This window comes from Poromitra crassiceps (genome assembly GCF_964638095.1).
Source record: "Poromitra crassiceps genome assembly, chromosome: 1".
Lineage (NCBI taxonomy): Eukaryota > Metazoa > Chordata > Actinopteri > Beryciformes > Melamphaidae > Poromitra > Poromitra crassiceps.
This window is the reverse complement of record NC_139623.1, coordinates 43,830,289-43,853,965: the sequence shown is the minus strand read 5'-3', so window position 1 is coordinate 43,853,965 and position 23,677 is coordinate 43,830,289. Positions and strand designations below refer to the sequence as shown.

Here is a 23,677-nt window from a genome sequence, read left to right as displayed (position 1 = left end):
GAGATATTGTGGGTGTCATGTTATTACAGTGAGATATTGTGGGCGTCATGTTATTACAGTGAGATATTGTGGGCGTCATGTTATTACAGTGAGATATTGTGGGCGTCATGTTATTACAGTGAGATATTGTGGGCGTCATGTTATTACAGTGAGATATTGTGGGTGTCATGTTATTACAGTGAGATATTGTGGGCGTCATGTTATTACAGTGAGATATTGTGGGCGTCATGTTATTACAGTGAGATATTGTGGGCGTCATGTTATTACAGTGAGATATTGTGGGCGTCATGTTATTACAGTGGGATATTGTGGGCGTCATGTTATTATAGTGGGATATTGTGGGCGTCATGTTATTACAGTGGGATATTGTGGGCGTCATGTTATTATAGTGGGATATTGTGGGCGTCATGTTATTACAGTGGGATATTGTGGGCGTCATGTTATTACAGTGGGATATTGTGGGCGTCATGTTATTACAGTGCGATATTGTGGGCGTCATGTTATTACAGTGAGATATTGTGGGCGTCATGTTATTACAGTGAGATATTGTGGGCGTCATGTTATTATAGTGCGATATTGTGGGCGTCATGTTATTATAGTGCGATATTGTGGGCGTCATGTTATTATAGTGCGATATTGTGGGCGTCATGTTATTATAGTGCGATATTGTGGGCGTCATGTTATTACAGTGAGATATTGTGGGCGTCATGTTATTACAGTGAGATATTGTGGGCGTCATGTTATTACAGTGAGATATTGTGGGCGTCATGTTATTACAGTGAGATATTGTGGGCGTCATGTTATTACAGTGAGATATTGTGGGCGTCATGTTATTACAGTGAGATATTGTGGGCGTCATGTTATTACAGTGAGATATTGTGGGCGTCATGTTATTACAGTGAGATATTGTGGGCGTCATGTTATTACAGTGAGATATTGTGGGCGTCATGTTATTACAGTGAGATATTGTGGGCGTCATGTTATTACAGTGAGATATTGTGGGCGTCATGTTATTATAGTGCGATATTGTGGGCGTCATGTTATTATAGTGAGATATTGTGGGCGTCATGTTATTACAGTGAGATATTGTGGGCGTCATGTTATTACAGTGAGATATTGTGGGCGTCATGTTATTACAGTGAGATATTGTGGGTGTCATGTTATTACAGTGAGATATTGTGGGTGTCATGTTATTACAGTGAGATATTGTGGGTGTCATGTTATTACAGTGAGATATTGTGGGCGTCATGTTATTACAGTGAGATATTGTGGGCGTCATGTTATTACAGTGCGATATTGTGGGCGTCATGTTATTACAGTGAGATATTGTGGGCGTCATGTTATTACAGTGAGATATTGTGGGCGTCATGTTATTACAGTGGGATATTGTGGGCGTCATGTTATTACAGTGGGATATTGTGGGCGTCATGTTATTACAGTGAGATATTGTGGGCGTCATGTTATTACAGTGAGATATTGTGGGTGTCATGTTATTACAGTGAGATATTGTGGGCGTCATGTTATTACAGTGAGATATTGTGGGTGTCATGTTATTACAGTGAGATATTGTGGGCGTCATGTTATTACAGTGAGATATTGTGGGCGTCATGTTATTATAGTGCGATATTGTGGGCGTCATGTTATTATAGTGCGATATTGTGGGCGTCATGTTATTACAGTGAGATATTGTGGGCGTCATGTTATTATAGTGGGATATTGTGGGCGTCATGTTATTACAGTGAGATATTGTGGGCGTCATGTTATTATAGTGAGATATTGTGGGCGTCATGTTATTACAGTGAGATATTGTGGGCGTCATGTTATTACAGTGAGATATTGTGGGCGTCATGTTATTATAGTGGGATATTGTGGGCGTCATGTTATTATAGTGAGATATTGTGGGCGTCATGTTATTACAGTGAGATATTGTGGGCGTCATGTTATTACAGTGAGATATTGTGGGCGTCATGTTATTACAGTGAGATATTGTGGGCGTCATGTTATTACAGTGAGATATTGTGGGCGTCATGTTATTACAGTGAGATATTGTGGGCGTCATGTTATTACAGTGAGATATTGTGGGCGTCATGTTATTACAGTGAGATATTGTGGGCGTCATGTTATTACAGTGAGATATTGTGGGCGTCATGTTATTACAGTGAGATATTGTGGGCGTCATGTTATTACAGTGAGATATTGTGGGCGTCATGTTATTACAGTGGGATATTGTGGGCGTCATGTTATTACAGTGAGATATTGTAGCTGTTACTGCCTTATTACAGTGGGATATTGCGGGCGTAATGTTATTACAGTGGGATATTGTGGGCGTAATGTCAGCATGTACCGGTAGTTGCATTTCAGCCGTTCCCAGGACATTTAATCTGGGCTGTGTGGACAGAAGTCTGGCAGTTCCAGAGGCCTGTGGTCCATGTGACCAGACTAAACAAGCCATCTCTGACACACATGCGCGCGCACGCACGTGTGTGCGCGCGCACACACACATACACACACCTACACACAGAATCCCCTTACTGGGCCAAAGTTCAACAACTGCATACAGATGCCTGCAAGCAATTAGACGTCCCCATGCAAAGCTACAGAGGGGGGCTGGGGAGGTTACTCAAGGTCATTTTGCACTGTTGCCATAGTGAAGCCGACACACTGCCTGCATCCTGCTTGAGAAAGGTCAGGTGTCTTATATCTTTGGCTCATTTTTCTTTCTTTTTTCCCTCTCTCTCCTCCTCGCTCGCTTGTGCTTAGCTACGGCTGTCAAACTGTAAGGTGAAACGTCTTTTTAGACATAATAAATAAATAAGTGCATGGGCAAAAAACAACCCATACCGACCTACAGTGGAGCCAAGCTGAGAAATTAATATGGTATTAGTTCATATCTTGGTGTCACTTCAGGCTCCACGGCCAGACTCACAAAAAGCTCTACTGGTTTTTATTAGTTCTCTCTGTCTCAAGCAGAGAAATGATCTCCTTAGGCTCTTGTTTTTTAATTGTAGCAAAATTACCAGGCTTTAGCATGACGTTAGATGTGATTCCACAAAAAGTGTCGCATTTTACACAGAGCAATATGTTATCAAATTGTCACAGCAGTGCATTCACTCAGATGACAGCCCGTTTTAAACTATCTCTGAACCCGGTCCCACTGCCCCCACCCCTGTGGCACCCCCACCCCCAAGCTTGATCCCCACCCCCAGTCCACTGGCACCCATTAGGTTTGTAATCCATCACTTCCATCCACTGGCTCAACTGTCCTGGCTCATTGTTCGGAACTATGGGGGGGGGGGGGGGGGGAGGTGTGGGACAACTGTTCACTCCCCATCCGCCCCCACCCCCACTGTGTACACACACACACACACACACACACACACACACACACACACATGTCCAAACGCTACATGTCATTGATCTGTCTCCTTATCTCATCACACACACACACACACACACACACCTCCCTCCCTTTCGAAGTGGCTGATTCCTCCTGAGTTAGATGCGTTGGATGAAGAGCCAGGGAAAACTAAGCCGAGAAATAGCAGCTATGTTGGGGTTGGGGATTTTCTCTGCCAGTGAGCGAAGCAGCGTACAGTACATGTTTAGTAGGCTGTGCTTGAGTGCACTTCCTGTGCGCAGTGTGTGATGTCTGCTCCATGTTGTCCCTGGTCTGTCGTTTCAGATGAACAGGATGCTAGGGCCCTTCCGACCCTTCACCTCCGGACCTCCCAGCACTCCCTGGTGTTTGCATTCCACACAAGCCCTTTTTCAAAGGCAGGGTTCACTCTGCACTTCGCACAGATCTGTTGCTAGGAATGGAATCAGATCACAGATCTGTTGCTAGGAATGGAATCAGATCACAGATCTGTTGCTAGGAATGGAATCAGATCACAGATCTGTTGCTAGGAATGGAATCAATCAGATCACAGATCTGTTGCTAGGAATGGAATCAGATCACATCTGTTGCTAGGAATGGAATCAGATCACAGATCTGTTGCTAGGAATGGAATCAGATCACAGATCTGTTGCTAGGAATGGAATCAGATCACAGATCTGTTGCTAAGAATGGAATCAGATCACAGATCTGTTGCTACGAATGGAATCAGATTACTCCGTTTGAGAAACAGCCAACAAACTTAACAGAACGCTCTTGGATTTCAGTTGTACTGAAGTTATGGAGGATGCAATGCAAGTCTTAAGGCTCTTTCACACACAGATCGTGGCAAAAAAGCAGTTTAGAGGTCCCGCAAAGTCCGCAGCCTCGCCACAGAAATTGCTTTCACACAGAGCCAAGCAGCACGGCCACATTCCCGTGCTGCAGTGTACTTTCAGGTGAAATCCCCTGCTCCCGGATTGAAAGGCGAGCACCACTCGCATGGTGGGCGGACTCGCCTTAATATCAAAACGCATGCATCTGCTCCTCAGACCAACTCGCCACAGACAGCTATAGCCCTCTGAAGTTTATTATTATATCCGTTAATTTTACCTACTAATGTCAACATCGTTTTGAGCATAAAGCCTAACTGCACGGAGCATTCCTCCTGGCGTCCCTGCAGTCATGATTGTATAGGCTACTTTTTTTACTTTCACTCGTGCACTTTCTTGCTACATGAGGTGATTTCCCCTGTAATTTTTTTATGAATGAGCTGACCATTCGCACCTTTTCCGGCTTGCTGCGACAACGCTTTCAAATGGAGGCGGGTTGCCAGGTAACCCGGCGCTGTTACTACGTACCATGCCGGGACAAAAGGCGTAAAACAATTATCCACCAACGCGCGTTCACGACTTTCACATCGGAGGCGCGAATCCTATTTTCCGTGCATTTTTCGGCTTTCAAGGCCGGTGTGAAAGAGCCTTTATATAGATGGTTTTGATGGAATTGTGTCGCTATGGAACAGTTTGTAACCTAGTTCATGTCCTCATGTCAGTTGTTGTACTAGCAAACACTGCGACAGGAACTTTGGGGTTAAATTTAGCATGTTTATGTTGTCGAGTTGAAACTGTCTATCCATGACATGTACAGCCTACCTATATCTCAGTAACAGGCGGTTTTAATGCTGTAAATCACCAGAGTCCTTTCTTTTCCTTCCAGAAAACTTCCAGATGACCCCAATGCAGAATGGAGCGTCCCACTGGCCTCTTCTCTAATCGCCAAGCACATAAGAGCTGACTCCTTCAACACGGTATGATCAAATCTTCACTGAACATTACTGTCACGTCTGATCACATGTGACTCCTTCAACACAGTATGATCTTCACTGAACATTACTGTCACGTCTGATCACATGTTAACACTCTCTTTCCCCATTTTTTTGCTGTTTTCTCACATTCATGCAGCCATTCTGGCTGGTTGGATGGTTTTTGAAAAATCATTTGTGCATGACATCAGTTTTGGCACCACAGTTTCCTAGCTCATTATCTCGGCTGCACTGTGGTCTTCATAATAACCATGAGCAGACCATGGCACCTCCTTTTCGCCTTCAGTTGAGTCCAAATTCTATTTGAGCCTCCTCCAGAATCCAGGAGGAATGGCCTCTGCTGCGGTAGAAAGTTTGGATTGGATCTCTGTGCTTACACAAGATCCTTATCGGACCAAATTATGTTCCACATTATTAGCTCGGAGGAATGTGGCAAATTTAGAATCAAGTGGTTCTCATTTCACTGTGAACAACAAAAAGCTGCAGTAGCAGCCACACTCTTCTCACACAGTTCTTCTGGAGAGATGATGGAGCAGGAACACAGCAGGATGCTCACAGCTCTCCACAGACCAAACCGACTTGGTGCTTCTTCTGTCCTCTCGTTGCTGATCTGTTTTTGTTGTCAAAGATGACAAACACCGGCTCCTCCCAGCGCCAGCAAAGATATGCCTCTAGTCTACATTGGAAAGGAGACTTTTAAAGTGTCGGATTTCAAAGTTACACAAAAACACCTTTTTTCCCCACTTTTTTTTTACATAGGAGAAAGAAAGATGGCGTTAATATATGCAGAGGCAACAAGCACTGTTTTGTGAGAAGTAGATCATGTTTTCCTACTCTTCGGTCTAACATGTTGTTCTCTGTTTTTTTATATGTTCACTAAACGTTGCTTTGCTTCACATAGAGAGGAGTGATGGGACTTGTGGGATTCAAGTCCAACTTGTAGCGCAGTAAGCGCACCAAGTCCAACTTGTACCGCACCAAGTCCAACTTGTACCGCACCAAGTCCAACTTCTACCGCACCAAGTTCATGGCTTGTTTAGAATGGGTGGTGGTTGAGCTATTTCCTTCATGTTTGATTGCAGAAACATAGTCATGGTAGAATCCGCCTGAGCTTAGCAAATGTAATTTCTTTAGTCAAGCACTTTTTCTTTCCCTTTGACCTGATTCTTTCCCCCTTCCTCTGGTGTGCAAGCATGCACACAGAAAAAGGCATTTAAATATCGGTTGTCTGCTGCCAAGCAGCTCCACTGTCAGACGCAGAGGAACCCATCCATTAACCCTAAACAAATCTCTCTCTCTGTGTGTGTGTGTGTGTGTCTCTCTCTCTGTGTGTGTCTCTCTCTCTGTGTGTGTCTCTCTCTCTGTCTGTCTCTCTCTCTGTGTGTGTCTCTCTCTCTGTGTGTGTGTCTCTCTCTCTCTGTGTGTGTCTCTCTCTCTGTGTGTGTGTCTCTCTCTCTGTGTGTGTGTCTCTCTCTCTGTGTGTGTCTCTATCTCTGTGTCTCTCTCTCTCTGTGTGTGTCTCTCTCTCTGTGTGTGTCTCTCTCTATCTCTGTGTCTCTCTCTCTGTCTGTCTGTCTCTCTCTCCCTGTGTGTGTCTCTCTCTCTGCATGCAGTTTATTCACATTCACTTTTAGATCCTCAGATTCTGGCTTTCCACCAGCACAGTGAGATATTTTATTGTTTCAGGTGCTGACCTTTGATGGGCGAGGAGTGAGCGGCCATGCCAATCACATAGCCATCCACAAAGCGGTCAGGTACCGACCGAACTTTACGGTTTTGAAATAGGAAGCCAGGATTTTCTTTTTTCAAACCCTTTATTTTAAAAGACACCGCATCCCCAAGGCAACTCTCTGTGGCTTCGACCTGCACCAAGAAACCTGCATTCGTAGACTCCACAGATATACAACACCAAACATCCAGGCACACACATCAGCACCCTCCTATCCAAATGTTTCCCCACAAAGACACGCACACACACAGACACACACACACACACACACACACACACACACACACACACACACACACACACACACACACACACACTCAGTGTTTTCAGAATTGGTCTGTTACATAGCTGAGAGGTCATCCCAGAGAGGCAGCCGGCCCGCAGTAACTCATGTCCCCGAGGTGGTGAGGTGGTGGGGGGGGCGGCTCTGGTTTGGAGAGGCTAAACGGAGCCAGTTGCATCAGACCGATGGTGAAAGAAAAAAAATTTGTGGAGTTTTTCCATAATGATGTGTATGTATGTCGCAGTGGAGTAAGGTGACCAGACCAGACTTCTGAAATGAAAATCGGGGGAACATTTCCAATGTTCTGCAGTCAATATATCATTAAAATATCCACTGTTATTATCTATGAAATAAAGAAAGGGGGACAATTCCGGTTTCATATTTTGACCATGATACTGTAATAAACTATGGTGCAGGGCATCCCTCCAAGATGCCACCTTAAGACACCAAGACCTTGACGAACACCATAGAAAACATCACGCTGTGATTTGATATCAAAAACTTTGAGATTTGGAGATTTCACGAAATGAATAACATCTGTAGCATGACATGGTTGGGACCAATGGATGCCTTAGGTCTTCTAGTTTCATATGATATGAATATCTTCACTATAGCTTTAAAAATGAGGAGTAGAAAATCTGAGACATTTTCGGGGACAGGTCACCAAAAACGGGGACTGTCCCCGGAAATCGGGGACATCTGGTCACCTTACAGTGGAGTGAGTCCCCCATGTCCTCATGGTCTTCTCCCTCTCTGAGGCCTCCCTGGCACCCTGCCCATCTCCAGGCCTCATCTGTTGACAAGAGGTGGGCTCTCCAAAGCCCATCTCATGATTCTCATCAAGCTGGAACCCAGAGGGGATTTGAACTAGTTCCAGTGTGCTAAATCTCAGGGGGTTTGCTCTTTTAGTTTTTATTTACGACCGTGTTTTAACAACCGCTATTGTGTGCGCGAATGTGGGAAGAATTCCGTATTTTCGGCCTTCTTAGATTGAATCTGGCATGACTAAGAGTTTGGAGTAAAGGCTTGTCTTCTGATCCAGATATGAAGGAGCGTCACTCTATTAAGTGTAAAATGTGATACGGAGCATCTAGCCACCATAGCCCTTCAGTTATAATGAGAAGCACATGATCATTCATTGTAACAAATCAGCATGCTGTTGCCACAGGTCCAGGAGCCCCACCGAACACAACAGGATCCAATGACACACATAACAGTAGATTTATACTTATACCGGAATGAAATGTTTGGAGCGGGGGAGTCTGGTGCAACGCACAGGTCCTGGACCTGGTGAGACGTAGGAGGAGCCCGGACAGGGGGCAACCCACAGAGCCCAGTCCCTCCACGTGCCAGAGCCTCCCGGTCCCGGCAGAGTAGTTCCGGAGCAGCGGATTGAGTGGCCCTGTCTTTCCCTAAGAGGGCTGACCGTGGGTAGCTACTGGGACGTAAGTCGGGGCTTGATCAACCCCGGCTGGGTCACCTGGGCGAGACCCGAAACATCCTATGACCCCAGGGTACATCACTGATGATACGTCCCAGTTGCATCCATGTGATGTTTTTTTTCTTCATATACACATATAATATAGATAATAATATCATATATTAATAATCTAATATAGATATATACATACATGACAGTAGATATATACACATATAAAAGAGATAATAATATAATATAATAATAATATAATATAGATATATACACACATAACAGTAGATATATACACATATAAAAGAGATAATATAATAATATAATATAGATATATACATACATAACAGTAGATATATACACATAAAATAGATAATAATATAATATAATAATAATATAAGTAAGGGATAATGTATACTGAGCCGGTGATTACTGTGGAAATAATGACCGACAGATGAGATTGAGCCCGACGCGCAGCGGAGGGCTTAATCATTCACCTGAAGGTCATTATTTCCAGTAATCACCGGCTCAGTATACATTATCCCGCTTAGAACACGGCCTACAACTAAATCATTCAATAATCTGACAAAAATAATTATTCAAATAGATTTTTTAATAGCGTTTTCAACACAAAGTGGTTTCATTCGTAATTGGCACACAAGACACCACAGCTGCAACTGGTTGGCCTAATTAGTAGTGTCTGCAGACAAAATGCTCTTATCAACTGATTAATCCAGGTGTGGCAGAGCAGCGGTCGGTTGTCGAGAAATAATGACCGGTGAATCTTGTTGATTGACCAATCAGAATCGAGTATTCAAGAGAGCCGTGTTCTAAACACATATAATATAGATAATATAATATAATTAAATAATAATAATAATAATAATAACATAGATATATAGACACATAACAGTAGATATAGAACATTTGTTCAGCTGCAGCACTGCCCAATCCTGAGGGCTTCCGGTTGTTGATGTCTCACTATTGACGCCGAACCTTAAAGGATAAGTTCACCCAAAAATGAAAATTCAGTCCTTCTCTTTTTCACAGCAAAACACTGTTGCAGAATTCTCGTAAACAATTGAAGTGGATGGTGACCAACTTTCAAATGTAAAAAAAACAAAACAGGGTGGAAAGTGCCTCCGTACTGCTCCTGGTGTAATCCAAGTGTTCAGAAGCCCTGAATTGCCAAGTTGACTTGAAAATACTTTTTTAGCTGAAATCTTCACTATAGAGACACTGCGGAGCGCGTCGTCATTCAGAAACCATGCCCAAAACAGGGGAAAACACAAACTCCCGTCCAAACCTGGCGTTCTCATATGTCTCGTGCATGGTCGGGTGTTGCACACAAAGATCATATATACGGAAGATGAACACTCCTTACCTCCGCCGACTGATAAGCAGTGCTAATAATAGTGTTTTGCTGTGAAACACTGAATGTTTCGTGGACTGAAAAACGTTCACCTTTCATCGGCATGGGGGTGAGCATGACTAGTATGTATTTTGGGTGGACTTATCCTTTAAACTCACAGTGACATATTCTCAAGGGGGACCATATCACACCCTGGCGTTTTTTCTTTTTTTTTACTCACCAACACAAACCCCTAAAGCTAAGTCATTTATGTCCTGACAACATCATTTATGTCTTTATTTTTCACTGAGTAATATTATTTTTTCTCTACCTACAGTCATCTGGGCTCCACTGGCCAAGTACCTGATGGTAGGTTTTGAAGCCCAGACATTTTGCTCAGGTGATTAGATCATTGAAAGAGAAAAAGTTATATCTGCAAAATGTGTGACCAGAGGCCAGGGTCACTGGTTTGAGTCACAGGTCCAGCTGGGAAATTCTGGCCCAGGGAAGTGAATCAGTAACGCCTCAAGGAACTTGACCCCAGTTGTCCCAGTGGAAAGGCTCAGTGATCCTCCCTGCCTGGTATAAATGGAACCCTGAAATGAAAGGCTATCGTTTACTCACTTGAGAACCCAGGAAAGCAACCAGTGGTTGAGAGGGGTTTTGTTAATATACAGCACCCTCTACTGTTCAAGTCAGTTTCATGAGTTTTGTGTCTCCATGACACATTTTGGTCTGGTGGTGGCAGCGTGAGAGAGACACTGATGCCAGGCAACAGACAAGCTTGTGTTTTTACACTCACACTTATCTTTTTTTTCATCTTTATGTCCCACCTCCAACTCTACATGGCATCATCGTTCCAAATAGTTCAACCTTTTTTAGACTCGCTGGTAGATGTTGCAATCTCTGTCTAGGCATCCATTTTTATGTTCACACTTAATCAGACTCTCAATTTCTAGCTTAATTTCCTCACAAAACCTGTTAGTACTGAAATCAGATTCTCATATTGCTGAAAGCATGTGGCTTATGCTGCACACGTGGAGAAGCATGTAGGTTGATATCCATATTGTCGCATTCTCCTGTTGAATGGCAGGAAGACAACGCCATCTCATCAGTCCTGAGACTTCCTCCTTTAGGAGTTCAGCGAACAAGACTCTTTCTTTTAGGACAATGGATCGGCCTGGTTTTTGGCCTTTAGCCTAGAATGAGCGCTTTTTTCTGTAGTTGATCTTGTTCGTCTGTGGGACGTGGCCATAGAGTGGCCTAGCCTTCGCACCTCACCTGTTGACCACAGCCTCTCGGGGCATGGGGTCAGAGATTTAAGCCCCAACGTAAGCCTCTTCGCCTGGCCGTGCAGCAAGGCTCCCTGCCTATTACCAGCAGCTTTCCTAAAGCCCCGTCTGCCCCCTCAACTCTTGCTGCATGACAAGAATTATCCCGTTTTCTGTTCCATGACAACAATGAAGTCATATATTGAAAGTCTCAATAATCCTCAATAATGCAACATGTGTGTTTTTTTTATGGTGCGTTTGTCATTTTCCTGATGTTACAAGTATCTCACATAAGCCCTCCAACTCCCGTGTCGTACCAGGAGTCCTCATCTCTTTAATTCACACAGCCAATTACAACACCAATGTAGTCCATGAAGAACAGCCTGGGTCAGCCACTTTTGGAGAATGACCTAGATCTTCTCGGACCTAGAGGACAGTTGTTTGTTGAGGTAGTGAGCAGTAAATATAGCATTAACCGCTAACTGTGTCGGTGTCTGTTCTCCCAGGCTGCTGTTTGCTCTCCTTGGAGACAGTTGGCGTCCTCAGGAAGTACCTCTCCCTCCTGGAGCTCCCGCTCAGCTGGCTCTCCTCCTCATGCCTCTGCTGTATTATAGGCCCACACGGCTACAGGCAAGCCATGGTGAGCATCCAAATAGCCAGCCATGTCACTTCTACTATTGGAGCGCCTGTTAGCATGTGGTAACCAGTGTATATGTGGATAGAAGCAAAAGCATTAAGTTTGCCATGTGTGAATGGTAGAGAGGTGTTGCAATTCAAGATGATGGCTCTGGTTGAATCCAGGTAGCCTACTCTCCATCAAACAAATACATGTAAGCATCAGATTTGAATGTGTATTGTGTTACAAGCTGCAGTCTCTCAAACAAAACCGTCTTTCTCCTTGTCAGGGGGCCATGCTGTGTCATCGCACTCAACTCCTGTGGTTTCGCTACCTGTACATCTCCTTCTCACGATACATGCTCATCAACACTTTCCAAATTATCCCACAAGGACCAAGGAACCTAAAGATCTATTAAGAGGCTGCCTCAGCTGATTGTTACTCTGTAAAAAAAAGTGACTGCTTAATGGCTAGAATGGTCTGCAGCCAGACACTGTAGTCCATTCCTCCTAGTTGTAGGATTGGATTTAGTAGCTCTCTACAGATCAGAAAGAGCTGTTTTGCGCACAGTTAATACATTTGACCTTGTTTAATAGTTTAACAGCAGATTTTTGTTGTTTTGTTTTTCTTTTCTTTCGTCCTCATGTGTATGAGCCTGTCTGTTTGCCTTGTTTGTGTGTTGTTAAAAAAAAGAAAAAAAAAGTTTAACAGCAGGCTATAATGGCCTGAATTTGTCCAACAATGCTGTAATTTTAGTCACAAAATTACACATTAATTTCTTGTGGGTTCAGACATTTTTTGAACAAAATTGTGGATCTAAATTATGCCTTTTCAGAAAACCCTGTATTTTCAGCTAACAATGTGAATATATTGTTCTTATGTCTTCATAAGCATATTGTACTTCACTGGGTTAACAACCATTTTTAAGGAATAATACAATGTGGACTTGCTGTTGGTTGTTGTGGGACACGAACAGCTTGACTTTATTGTTTGCAGTCTTACACTGTTCTATTAATTTTTGACATTGGAGAGAAATGTGAAGAGGTTTGTTTTGTTGTCTTGTATTCTTTAAAAGACTGTTGGAAATACTGTATATGTTCATGGGTAAACTGCTGACTCAAACTCAGGTTGATTCTTCTGTTGCAGTGATGTTATTCTCTGGGCTGTGTATCCACTACATGTCGAGACATGTCTCTGATGCTCTTGTGAGCTTGCATGCTTTCTTCCCACTTTTCGCCACAGAACTCCTCAACTGTGAGGCTGCGCACAGTGCCTGCATCCAGACAGTGAGGGGCGATGCCTGGGGAGGGAAGGACAACAGACAGTGAGGGGCGATGCCTGGGGAGGGAAGGACAACAGACAGTGAGGGGCGATGCCTGGGGAGGGAAGGACAACAGACAGTGAGGGGCGATGCCTGGGGAGGGAAGGACAACAGACAGTGAGGGACGATGCCTGGGGAGGGGGGGACAACAGACAGTGAGGGACGATGCCTGGGGAGGGAAGGACAACAGACAGTGAGGGGCGATGCCTGGGGAGGGAAGGACAACAGACAGTGAAGGGTGATGCCTGGGGAGGGAAGGACAACAGACAGTGAGGGGCGATGCCTGGGGAGGGGAGGACAACAGACAGGGGCGATGCCTGGGGAGGGGAGGACAGACAGTGAGGGGGAGGACAACAGACAGTGAGGGGCGATGCCTGGGGAGGGGAGGACAACAGACAGTGAGGGGCGATGCCTGGGGAGGGGAGGACAACAGACAGTGAGGGGCGATGCCTGGGGAGGGGAGGACAACAGACAGTGAGGGGCGATGCCTGGGGAGGGAAGGACAACAGACAGTGAGGGGTGATGCCTGGGGAGGGGAGGACAACAGACAGTGAGGGGCGAAGCCTGGGGAGGGGAGGACAAGACAGTGAGGGGCGATGCCTGGGGAGTGAAGGACAACAGACAGTGAGGGGAGGACAACAGACAGTGAGGGGCGATGCCTGGGGAGGGAAGGACAACAGACAGTGAGGGACGATGCCTGGGGAGGGGAGGACAACTTTGGATAAAAGCGCTATATATATATACACTATATATATATATATATTTGGATAAAAGCGCTATATATAAATGCAGGCCATTTACCAGACAGTGAGGGACGATGCCTGGGGAGGGGAGGACAACAGACAGTGAGGGGCGATGCCTGGGGAGGGGAGGACAGACAGTGAGGGGCGATGAGGGGAGGACAGACAGTGAGGGGGAGGACAACAGACAGTGAGGGGCGATGCCTGGGGAGGGGAGGACAACAGACAGTGAGGGGCGATGCCTGGGGAGGGAAGGACAACAGACAGTGAGGGGCGATGCCTGGGGAGGGGAGGACAACAGACAGTAAGGAGTGATGGGAGGGGAGGACAGACAGTGAGGGATGATGCCTGGGGAGGACAGACAGAGGCGATGCCTGGGGAGGGGAGGACAACAGACAGTAAGGAGTGATGCCTGGGGAGGAGAGGACAACAGACAGTGAGGGGCGATGCCTGGGGAGGGGAGGACAGACAGTGAGGGGCGATGCCTGGGGAGGGGAGGACAACAGACAGTGAGGGGCGATGCCTGGGGAGGGGAGGACAACAGACAGTGAGGGGCGATGCCTGGGGAGGGGAGGACAGTGAGGGGTGATGCCTGGGGAGGGGAGGACAGACAGTGAGGGGTGATGCCTGGGGAGGGGAGGACAGACAGTGAGGAGTGATGCCTCGGGAGGGGAGGACAGACAGTGAGGGGTGATGCCTGGGGAGGGGAGGACAGACAGTGCGGGGCGATGCCTGGGGAGGGGAGGACAACAGACATTAAGGAGTGATGCCTGGGGAGGGGAGGACAACAGACAGGGGTGATGCCTGGGGAGGGGAGGACAGCAACAAAGGCTAGCTCAGTGTTTTGCATGTGGAATCCCCCCCCCCCCTCCCCCTGTTGTGATGTAAACATTCCAGCAACATGTTGATTTGACAGGTTCAGTGTGATGTTTGTTAGTTCCTGATGTTATTAGTGTCTCACATAGGCCCTTCATTTCCATGTTCCTCATTGTCTTAATTCACTGAACCAAGTATAGGCGGTTTTAACTTGACAACATAAACCTTCTAAATTGCCCCTAGCTTACTTCCTGTTGCAGTGTTTGCTGACAGGAAATACAATTTTAAACTGTTCCCTAACAACACAATTCCATGAAAACCGTCTATACCAGTGGTTCTCAAAGACAACACAATGGCAGAATGTATGACTATTTTGTCATGGTTTGACACACTTTCTATAATAAAACATCCAAAAGTGTGACCCTCCCACTCTCCTCTGGCCTGGTGTTGGGGTCGTTGGGCTGATTGGGTGCACCTGGGCCCGGTGCACTCATTGGGTAGAAAAAGATCTCAGACCATTCAGTCTCTCTCCCTCCTCACTGATGCACCTTTTGTTGTGTTCATTTATTTAATGTAGTTTGTGTTGTCTATAGTTATTTTACCTTAGTTTTATTTGAGTAGTAATAAATTATTGTTTTAACTTTTACTTTTGTGTATGACTCCACTCATTTGTTACTTCCTTGAGCCAGGTTGTAACATATCAGGGGAGTCATACACAAAAGTTAAAACAATGTATGACCTAAAACTAAGGGGAAATAACTACATTAAACAAACAGGACAAACGGTTCATAAACAAATAAACAAACAATGAGTGCACGGGGCCCAGGTGCACCCAATTAGCCTGACGACCCAGGCTCCTGCAAGACAGGGCCAGGAGAGTGGGAGGGTCATCATATAAGCTAAAATCGTATCAGATGGGGCAAAAATCCTGTGAAATTGAGATGAATAGAGAGCTCCAGGGATGACGTATTTTTGTAGGCTGAATGCGGAAGTCCCGAACTTCCTGGTTCTTCACTGTTTCTGTCTATGGGATTTTTGAATGGGTTTTTGGCGCGATGCTTCAAATAATGTCTGTGGGCAACGCAAGTTTAATCAAACGCGAACCAAGGTTCAGCGGGATAATCTTCACACATGAGGACCACTTTAATGAGTTTTGAAGCGTAACTGCGAGGCCTAGAGGTAAAAAGCTCGTGCTAAGCTAATCCAGAACTACGTCGCATAGGCGTCCACACAATTGATTGCGAGAGAAAGAATTTCCGCGTTCACTCGTGATGACGTATAATATCCGCGTCGACATTGTAGTCTCATTTAGCCGTTTGCTAGCTAGCCACCCTTTTAACGGCACATAAAAGCTTCAAAACTCATAAAAGTGGTCTTCATGTGTGAAGATGATGTTACTAAACACTGGTTCGCGTTTGATTAAGCCAGCGTTGCCCAGAGAGATTATTAGAAGCATCGCGCCAAAAACCCATTCAAAACTCCCATAGGCGAAAACTGTGAAGAACCAGGGCTGTTAGCATCGATGATTTCCGGACTCGTTCCTGGGGCTCTCTATTTGTATCAGTTTAGGGGTCCCTGACGTGAAAAAGTTAGAGAACCACTGGGTTACAACGTTTCTTTAGTGACACATTTCTAAGTAAATATATCAATCTGCAGTATTTGTTACATGTTGGCCTAGATAGTTCTGTGTTGGAGTAAACAACACGAGGGATGGAGGGTGATGGTGTGAGTGTTTAGTGTCAACATGGTGCTCATACTGTACTTACCATATCCATCAGGGTTGGAGCGTGGGCTGTAGAAACTCTGAACTCCACACGTTTTACAGAAGCTGTGTTTGGCAACATGTGTGTTAAATGTGTATGTGGTCAAATTTGCAGACCCCTGGGATGGGAGAGCAGGACACAACAAGATCAAAACAGCTGGAATACTACTAGAGCACTATCGTCATTGTGAATTGTATCATTATTTCTACTTGTTAACATGTTTACATGTTAGCCTACCTGTAAGAGTGTGAATTGGTTTTTTGGCACAATGAAATGGTGGTTCTGCTTCTTGGTGCAAATGCTACAGCTGGAGAAAGAAACAAGAAACATCAGTTCTTCCTACTGCCTATATCAAGATAGAAACAACAAAGCCTGAATGACATTCTCTTTTTAAATCTGTTTCATTAGCTTAAACAAAAGCTTTTAACAGCTCAGATTGGGTTTTATTATCTTTTAGAACACGGCTCTCTTGAATACTCGATTCTGATTGGTCAATCAACAAGATTCACCGGTCATTATTTCTCGACAACCGACCGCTGCTCTGCCACACCTGGATTAATCAGTTGATAAGAGCATTTTGTCTGCAGACACTACTAATTAGGCCAACCAGTTGCAGCTGTGGTGTCTTGTGTGCCAATTACGAATGAAACCGCTTGTTGAAAACGCTATTAAAAAATCTATTTGAATAATTATTTTTGTCAGATTACTGAAATAATTTAGTTGTAGGCCATGTTCTAAGCGGTATAATGTATAGTGAGCCGGTGATTACTGGAAATAATGACCTTCAGGTGAATGATTAAGCCCTCCGCTGCGCGTCGGGCTCAATCATTCACCTGTCGGTCATTATTTCGCCAGTAATCACCGGCTCACAATACATTATCCCTTACATATTGTGTGTTTAGCCCATACTTGCAGTGAAAAACGTGAAGGTCTGGGCAACTCCAGACTTCAAATCTGACAGCCCCACAGTGGCAACCGCCGGTGTGCTTCACAAGTTCCATCCTGTAGGGAAGAAAATAAACCAGTTCACTTGTGCATTATTCAATTGGCATCACATGTCTTCATTCTTCTTACGCAATGGTTTCAAGGTTCGGCTTCACCAAACATTGAGAAACTTCTGGTTAAACACTGTCGACTGGTTTGACCCGTTTCCTGTGAAACGTGACTCACCATATCTCAGTCCCACCCACTTACTCAATCACCGTCCTCCTAGCTCAACATAGCCTGCCTGGGTAAACCCAGCCTCCACGTGACCTCTATCTATGTGCTATCAGTCACAAGACTTGTTACCCAGGCTAAGCTCAACAGGCCCTAAACAAAGTCCAGCCAGTGACAAAACACTCCTACCTTGATATAAGTCTACACCTATACACCTGGATTCTGCTGATAACACGTTTCTTCCTGGAACAAGTTTAGACAACACCCTCTTCACAGTGACCCGGGCAGGGCAAAGTACAGCAACAGACTTACACAAACACATTCCTCAGAGGCTGAGCTGAACCAGTGGAGCCAGAGGACTGACGTTGTGCATCACGCGTTGGGTGTCATATGACAGAGGGTGGGGGTGGGTGACCTAAATCAGGGCTTTCCCAACTTTATCATGTCTCAGGACCCAGAGATAGAACCCCACCAGGGTGCGGACCCCCATTTGTGTTGCGGTTTTTGTCCCAGAAGCCCCCCCCCCCACACACACACACACACAGACCATCTGTGGGTTGTTGTTTTTTGCTTTTTGATCCAGTTTAGTTTAGAATCCCATTCTATGGCTATAATGAAGGTGGAAGTTAACAGTGAGAGGTGAAATCTCTAATCAGAACTGGTAGGTAATGAAGTTAAAGGGAAATTAAAACTAATTGTTTTGCTGGGGACCCCTTGGGCCCTCCTTGGGACCCCTGTTGGTCCCCACACCCCGCTTTTTGCGACCCAGTGACCTAAATCACAGACCACTCATTGCCCTCAATGTAAGGGATGTTTGCTTAACTGGATCGCTTTGAACCCGGAAACATTCAATGAGGAAAATCGTCTGACCTTTAAGTTCAGCATTGTAGATGTAGCCTTTGTCCAGTTTTCCATCTCAGGTAATGTGTCAGTGTGACACCAGGGCCTTGGTGTTACATGCAGACATAGTTTGCTAGATATAGGAATCTTATCAAGCCTGTACCTGTGAATAAGGTCATTTTGCCAATGTAATGAACAAAAAGCATTGTGCTTTAGGAGAAATTAAGAGATTAACAATGAAAATAGCAACAATATTAAACTATAAGATCACATTTAATATAAATAAATAACCAAAGTTACCTGTTTGTTCTTATATTAACTGACAGAACAGTTCAGACCAAGCCACAAAGTGCAACATTCCTATATCCTTGAAGAACCATGGTCATGCATACATATCTTTATGTCTGTTAGGCTGTGGGATTATCATAACACGTCTTATGAGAACAAGGCTTATGGAGTGTGTGAGGATTGTGCTCTAGTATGTTATAAACTGATCTGAGGACAAACTGAATTGGCAATGCTCTGTTCTATCCTGCCCACCTGCCATATGATTTGAGCTCATAGCACCACTGACTTTACAGTGTCCTCTTATGATTGTGCCAAGATAAGCAGTTAAGGAAAATGTTTTACAATATATTAACTGCAAGTTGTTACATTGTGAGAGCCTCACTTCATTTGACATAGTTTCACACTGGTGTTCTATTCTAAAGTAACAACTTAGATTCCAACAAGCCAAGAATGAAGTAACTACTAACTAATCTACAGAAATCTATTTAGGTACCTATAGTGTGAAGAATACTCTGCTGAAGTTGCCAAAATATAGGCAGAAAATGATTGAGGCACTTTTTGCTTTTTGGTCTGAAACATAATCTAGGTGTTATAGTTGTGACTGATGTAGCTATTGTGGGCCTTCAAATTAAATATTGCCAGCAAATTCTCCATCATCAAACTGTCAACTTACATTGGACTTTGATGTTCGGTTTGGCAAATCATATTCCATCTTTATTTAGCATGTCTGTGAAATAAGTCACCTTATGTGGACATGTGTTGCAACTAGATGATGTAGAAGTAAGTAGAAGGTAGGTAAGCAGGCCAGTGCAGTGTCATCTCTCTTTGCCTAATATAATTAGTTCTGCAGTCACAACAGCTGGTAGGCAGCACATGTTTATGGGGGTTCCTCTGTCTTATGTAACCATGTTTATGAAACACAATTCCCATCTGTTAACAGGCACATTTTCACGTTGTTTAGTTGCTACTCAGCTCTTGAAATGCAATTAAATCGTTCTACAGTATGTTCCTCAATGTTCAAAGATGTATGTTGTTCAGTGTGTGACCTAAAACATTCAGAATGATATGTTGCTCTTCAGAAAGGGTGAGGCTGAGGTAAGTCACAGGACATCAAACATGGCACGTGGTGGCACAGCAACCAATCGCTGTTCAAACAAACAATGTTACCGTCCAACCGGAGGCTCGGGGGAAGGGCCCTGTTGCTGTGAGGTTCTAGCAAGTTCTGGAGCTATTGCCACAGTGTAGAGCGATATTACTCCGCCGTGAATTATGTATCTAAATGTCGTTGTACGAGTGTCGAGTTTTTGTCCAGACATATGATTTTGATCGGCGTTTATGACTAAATGTGTGGATATGAAATAAAGTAAATATAAATTGGAATAGTGCGCTTTGGAGCAGTGGAACTATTTCGAACTGCGGATGGATATTGTTAGATGACGTAATCAGACCCTTGGGTATATATACAGGATTCGGCTCTGCAGCGGGCATAAATCCTGCGGAAGAAGACAAGAGACTTGACAATACGACACATATACACTGCATTAACGCAGATTCTTATCGTAAGTACATTTCCATTTATTTGAAAGTAACATAACTGTTTTCGGCGTAACGTTAGACGTGTAATATTATATAAAGTAATTGATGTTTGCGACCTGGGTCATGTACTTGTGCGTTAGCTTCACGGCGGGCCTGTTACTAGCTAAAACCCTCAAATTGGCTCACCGATTAAAGTCCATAAGAGTACAATTAGATTAAGTATAACGTTATAAGAGCAAAATGTATAACGTTACAGCTTTTAATTGTCAGTGAATCGTCGACTTCGACGTGGTAGTAACGTTAGACATTTTGCTTTAGCTAGTAGCAGTGACTCAACATTTCCAGTAACGTCCATTAGCGGGTAACGTTAGCTGAACAAAAAGGAGGTCAACAAGCTCAAAATGGCGCTGGGGCTCGACTGTCTGTTTGGCTAACGTTAGCGACCAGTGGAGCAACTCTGGCATTATACCACCAACACTCGTCTTCAGTATCTGTTGTTAATTAAACAAATTTATAACAATTTCCCCAGTATAATGGATGCATTTCATTTAAGTGTCATTAATGAACATTTTCCCAGGATAATACATGCACTCATGCCCCGAACGAGCTGAAACCATTTTGTTTTTGTGCTTTATTATTTAAGATTTTATGTTAAAGGACATAACTTCCAGCCTACCGTACTTTAATTTTGAGGATAATAGAGACTAAGCTAAATTGTCATAACTTTATGACCGATTTTCAAAATGACATCACTGATGTCACAATGTCTGACATTACTGATGTCAATGTTTATGATGTGATAACGTAGGATGTGGAATGGCATTAATGACATGCTATTGTATGATTTAAGCAAACAAACGGGGCGCGCTCTAACACAATAATGGCTGTAACTCCATGCCCCTTGGTTCAAAAAAGATTAAATTAAATGAAGAAACATACACTAATGTGTCAATGTTAAGCTATTGTAAATTGCTGTTATTTGTCAGGTAGCTATTTGGCTTTTACTTTATTGGCGTTTATACTGTTTAACATTTGAATTCTCATTTCTTGTACAGTTGCAAACATGCAGATCTTTGTGAAGACCCTCACCGGCAAGACCATCACCCTCGAGGTTGAGCCAAGCGACACCATTGAGAACGTGAAGGCCAAGATCCAGGACAAAGAAGGCATTCCCCCAGATCAGCAGAGGCTGATCTTTGCCGGCAAGCAGCTAGAAGATGGCCGCACCTTGTCCGACTACAACATCCAGAAAGAATCCACCCTCCATCTTGTCCTGCGTCTGAGGGGCGGGATGCAGATCTTCGTCAAGACCCTCACCGGTAAGACCATCACCCTGGAGGTTGAGCCAAGCGACACCATTGAGAACGTGAAGGCCAAGATCCAGGACAAAGAAGGCATCCCCCCAGATCAGCAGAGGCTGATCTTTGCTGGCAAGCAGCTGGAAGATGGCCGCACCTTGTCAGACTACAACATCCAGAAAGAATCAACCCTCCATCTTGTCCTGCGTCTGAGGGGCGGCATGCAGATCTTCGTTAAGACCCTCACTGGTAAGACCATCACCCTGGAGGTTGAGCCAAGCGACACCATTGAGAACGTGAAGGCCAAGATCCAGGACAAAGAAGGCATTCCCCCAGATCAGCAGAGGCTGATCTTTGCCGGCAAGCAGCTGGAAGATGGCCGCACCTTGTCAGACTACAATATCCAGAAAGAATCCACCCTCCATCTTGTCTTACGTCTGAGGGGTGGCATGCAGATCTTCGTCAAGACCCTCACCGGTAAGACCATCACCCTGGAGGTTGAGCCAAGCGACACCATTGAGAATGTGAAGGCCAAGATCCAGGACAAAGAAGGCATTCCCCCAGATCAGCAGAGGCTGATCTTTGCCGGCAAGCAGCTGGAAGATGGTCGCACCTTGTCAGACTACAACATCCAGAAAGAATCCACCCTCCATCTTGTGCTGCGTCTGAGGGGTGGCATGCAGATCTTCGTCAAGACCCTCACCGGTAAGACCATCACCCTGGAGGTTGAGCCAAGCGACACCATTGAGAATGTGAAGGCCAAGATCCAGGACAAAGAAGGCATTCCCCCAGATCAGCAGAGGCTGATCTTTGCCGGCAAGCAGCTGGAAGATGGTCGCACCTTGTCAGACTACAACATCCAGAAAGAATCCACCCTCCATCTTGTGCTGCGTCTGAGGGGTGGCATGCAGATCTTCGTCAAGACCCTCACCGGTAAGACCATCACCCTGGAGGTTGAGCCAAGCGACACCATTGAGAATGTGAAGGCCAAGATCCAGGACAAAGAAGGCATTCCCCCAGATCAGCAGAGGCTGATCTTTGCCGGCAAGCAGCTGGAAGATGGTCGCACCTTGTCAGACTACAACATCCAGAAAGAATCCACCCTCCATCTTGTCCTGCGTCTGAGGGGTGGCATGCAGATCTTCGTCAAGACCCTCACCGGTAAGACCATCACCCTGGAGGTTGAGCCAAGCGACACCATTGAGAATGTGAAGGCCAAGATCCAGGACAAAGAAGGCATTCCCCCAGATCAGCAGAGGCTGATCTTTGCCGGCAAGCAGCTGGAAGATGGTCGCACCCTGTCTGACTATAATATCCAAAAAGAGTCCACCCTCCATCTTGTCCTGCGTCTGAGGGGCGGCATGCAGATCTTCGTTAAAACCCTCACCGGTAAGACCATCACCCTGGAGGTTGAGCCCAGCGACACCATTGAAAACGTGAAGGCCAAGATCCAGGACAAAGAAGGCATCCCCCCTGATCAGCAGAGGCTGATCTTTGCTGGAAAGCAGCTGGAAGATGGCCGCACCCTGTCTGACTACAACATCCAGAAAGAATCCACTCTCCATCTTGTCCTCCGTCTGAGGGGTGGACAGTAAATCATTCCATTTTCTTACCCCACCATTTTTTTTACATGCCTTGCATGATGCATAGTTCCTGCATTTGAAGTCAAACAGTAAACATTTTTTATTTACATGCCTTGCATGATATACATTTCCTGAAGAATTCCAACCGTTCCTGGAGAATTAAAATGCACAATGATAATAAAGAGTTTAACTGATGAATATTGTTTCCTCTTCATTTCAGCATAGCCAAATGTATGATAAAGTAAGACTATAGCTGTCGGTAGGTTGTGCACAGCATTAGGGGGATGAGAAGACTGTTTTATACACAGGATTTGGCTTAAAATGCCACTAAATGGAAAGTGTACTGGTGTTTTATGGGGCTCTGATAATGTGCCTTATACTAGAAACTAGCAGAAGCATGAGTGAGCCTCACACTAGTGTTTTGTCCACTTTGATTTACAGAGGTGTGGTACTGACA

At 44.8% G+C, this 23,677-nt stretch overlaps 3 protein-coding genes across 4 annotated transcripts in view; 2 read left to right on the top strand and 1 right to left on the bottom strand.

Moving 5' to 3' along the window:
* The window catches only part of pigl (phosphatidylinositol glycan anchor biosynthesis, class L), a gene marked incomplete at its 5' end in the record, with an annotated part of 43,223 nt that extends 30,913 nt beyond the window's left edge, over positions 1-12,310 (top strand). Inside the window, 5 exons of the mRNA XM_083639194.1 lie at positions 5,093-5,183; positions 6,885-6,952; positions 10,328-10,359; positions 11,768-11,901; positions 12,167-12,310. Of these exons, the coding sequence (XP_083495320.1) occupies positions 5,093-5,183; positions 6,885-6,952; positions 10,328-10,359; positions 11,768-11,901; positions 12,167-12,295 (454 nt within the window). The 3' untranslated portion in view covers positions 12,296-12,310. The remainder of the gene's footprint in view (positions 1-5,092; positions 5,184-6,884; positions 6,953-10,327; positions 10,360-11,767; positions 11,902-12,166) is intronic.
* A 718-nt stretch (positions 12,311-13,028) lies between these two features.
* cenpv (centromere protein V) lies at positions 13,029-17,995 on the bottom strand (the record flags this gene model as incomplete). 2 transcript variants are annotated; one of them, XM_083639199.1, is made up of 5 exons in its annotated part: positions 17,865-17,995; positions 17,427-17,519; positions 16,755-16,824; positions 16,521-16,635; positions 13,029-13,177 (listed from the first exon to the last, which is right to left on the bottom strand). In XM_083639199.1, exons 2-5 carry the CDS (start codon positions 17,516-17,518, stop codon positions 13,029-13,031), a joined length of 426 nt encoding a protein of 141 aa, XP_083495325.1. In that variant the 5' UTR covers position 17,519; positions 17,865-17,995. The 2 variants fall into 2 exon arrangements, with proteins under 2 accessions (XP_083495325.1, XP_083495326.1); XM_083639200.1 differs by lacking the exon at positions 17,865-17,995 and adding an exon at positions 17,712-17,797.
* Positions 17,996-20,256: 2,261 nt separating this feature from the next.
* LOC310786639 (polyubiquitin-C) lies at positions 20,257-23,418 on the top strand. Its single transcript, XM_083647884.1, has 2 exons — positions 20,257-20,362; positions 21,395-23,418. The coding sequence occupies exon 2, from the start codon at positions 21,403-21,405 to the stop codon at positions 23,230-23,232; it is 1,830 nt and encodes a 609-aa protein (XP_083504010.1). The 5' UTR covers positions 20,257-20,362; positions 21,395-21,402; the 3' UTR covers positions 23,233-23,418.
* The last annotated feature ends 259 nt before the right edge of the window (positions 23,419-23,677 follow it).

Excerpts from the sequence above, each read along its gene's own strand:
- LOC310786639 (XM_083647884.1), top strand. The coding sequence starts at position 21,403 with ATGCAGATCTTTGTGAAGACCCTCACCGGCAAGACCATCACCCTCGAG.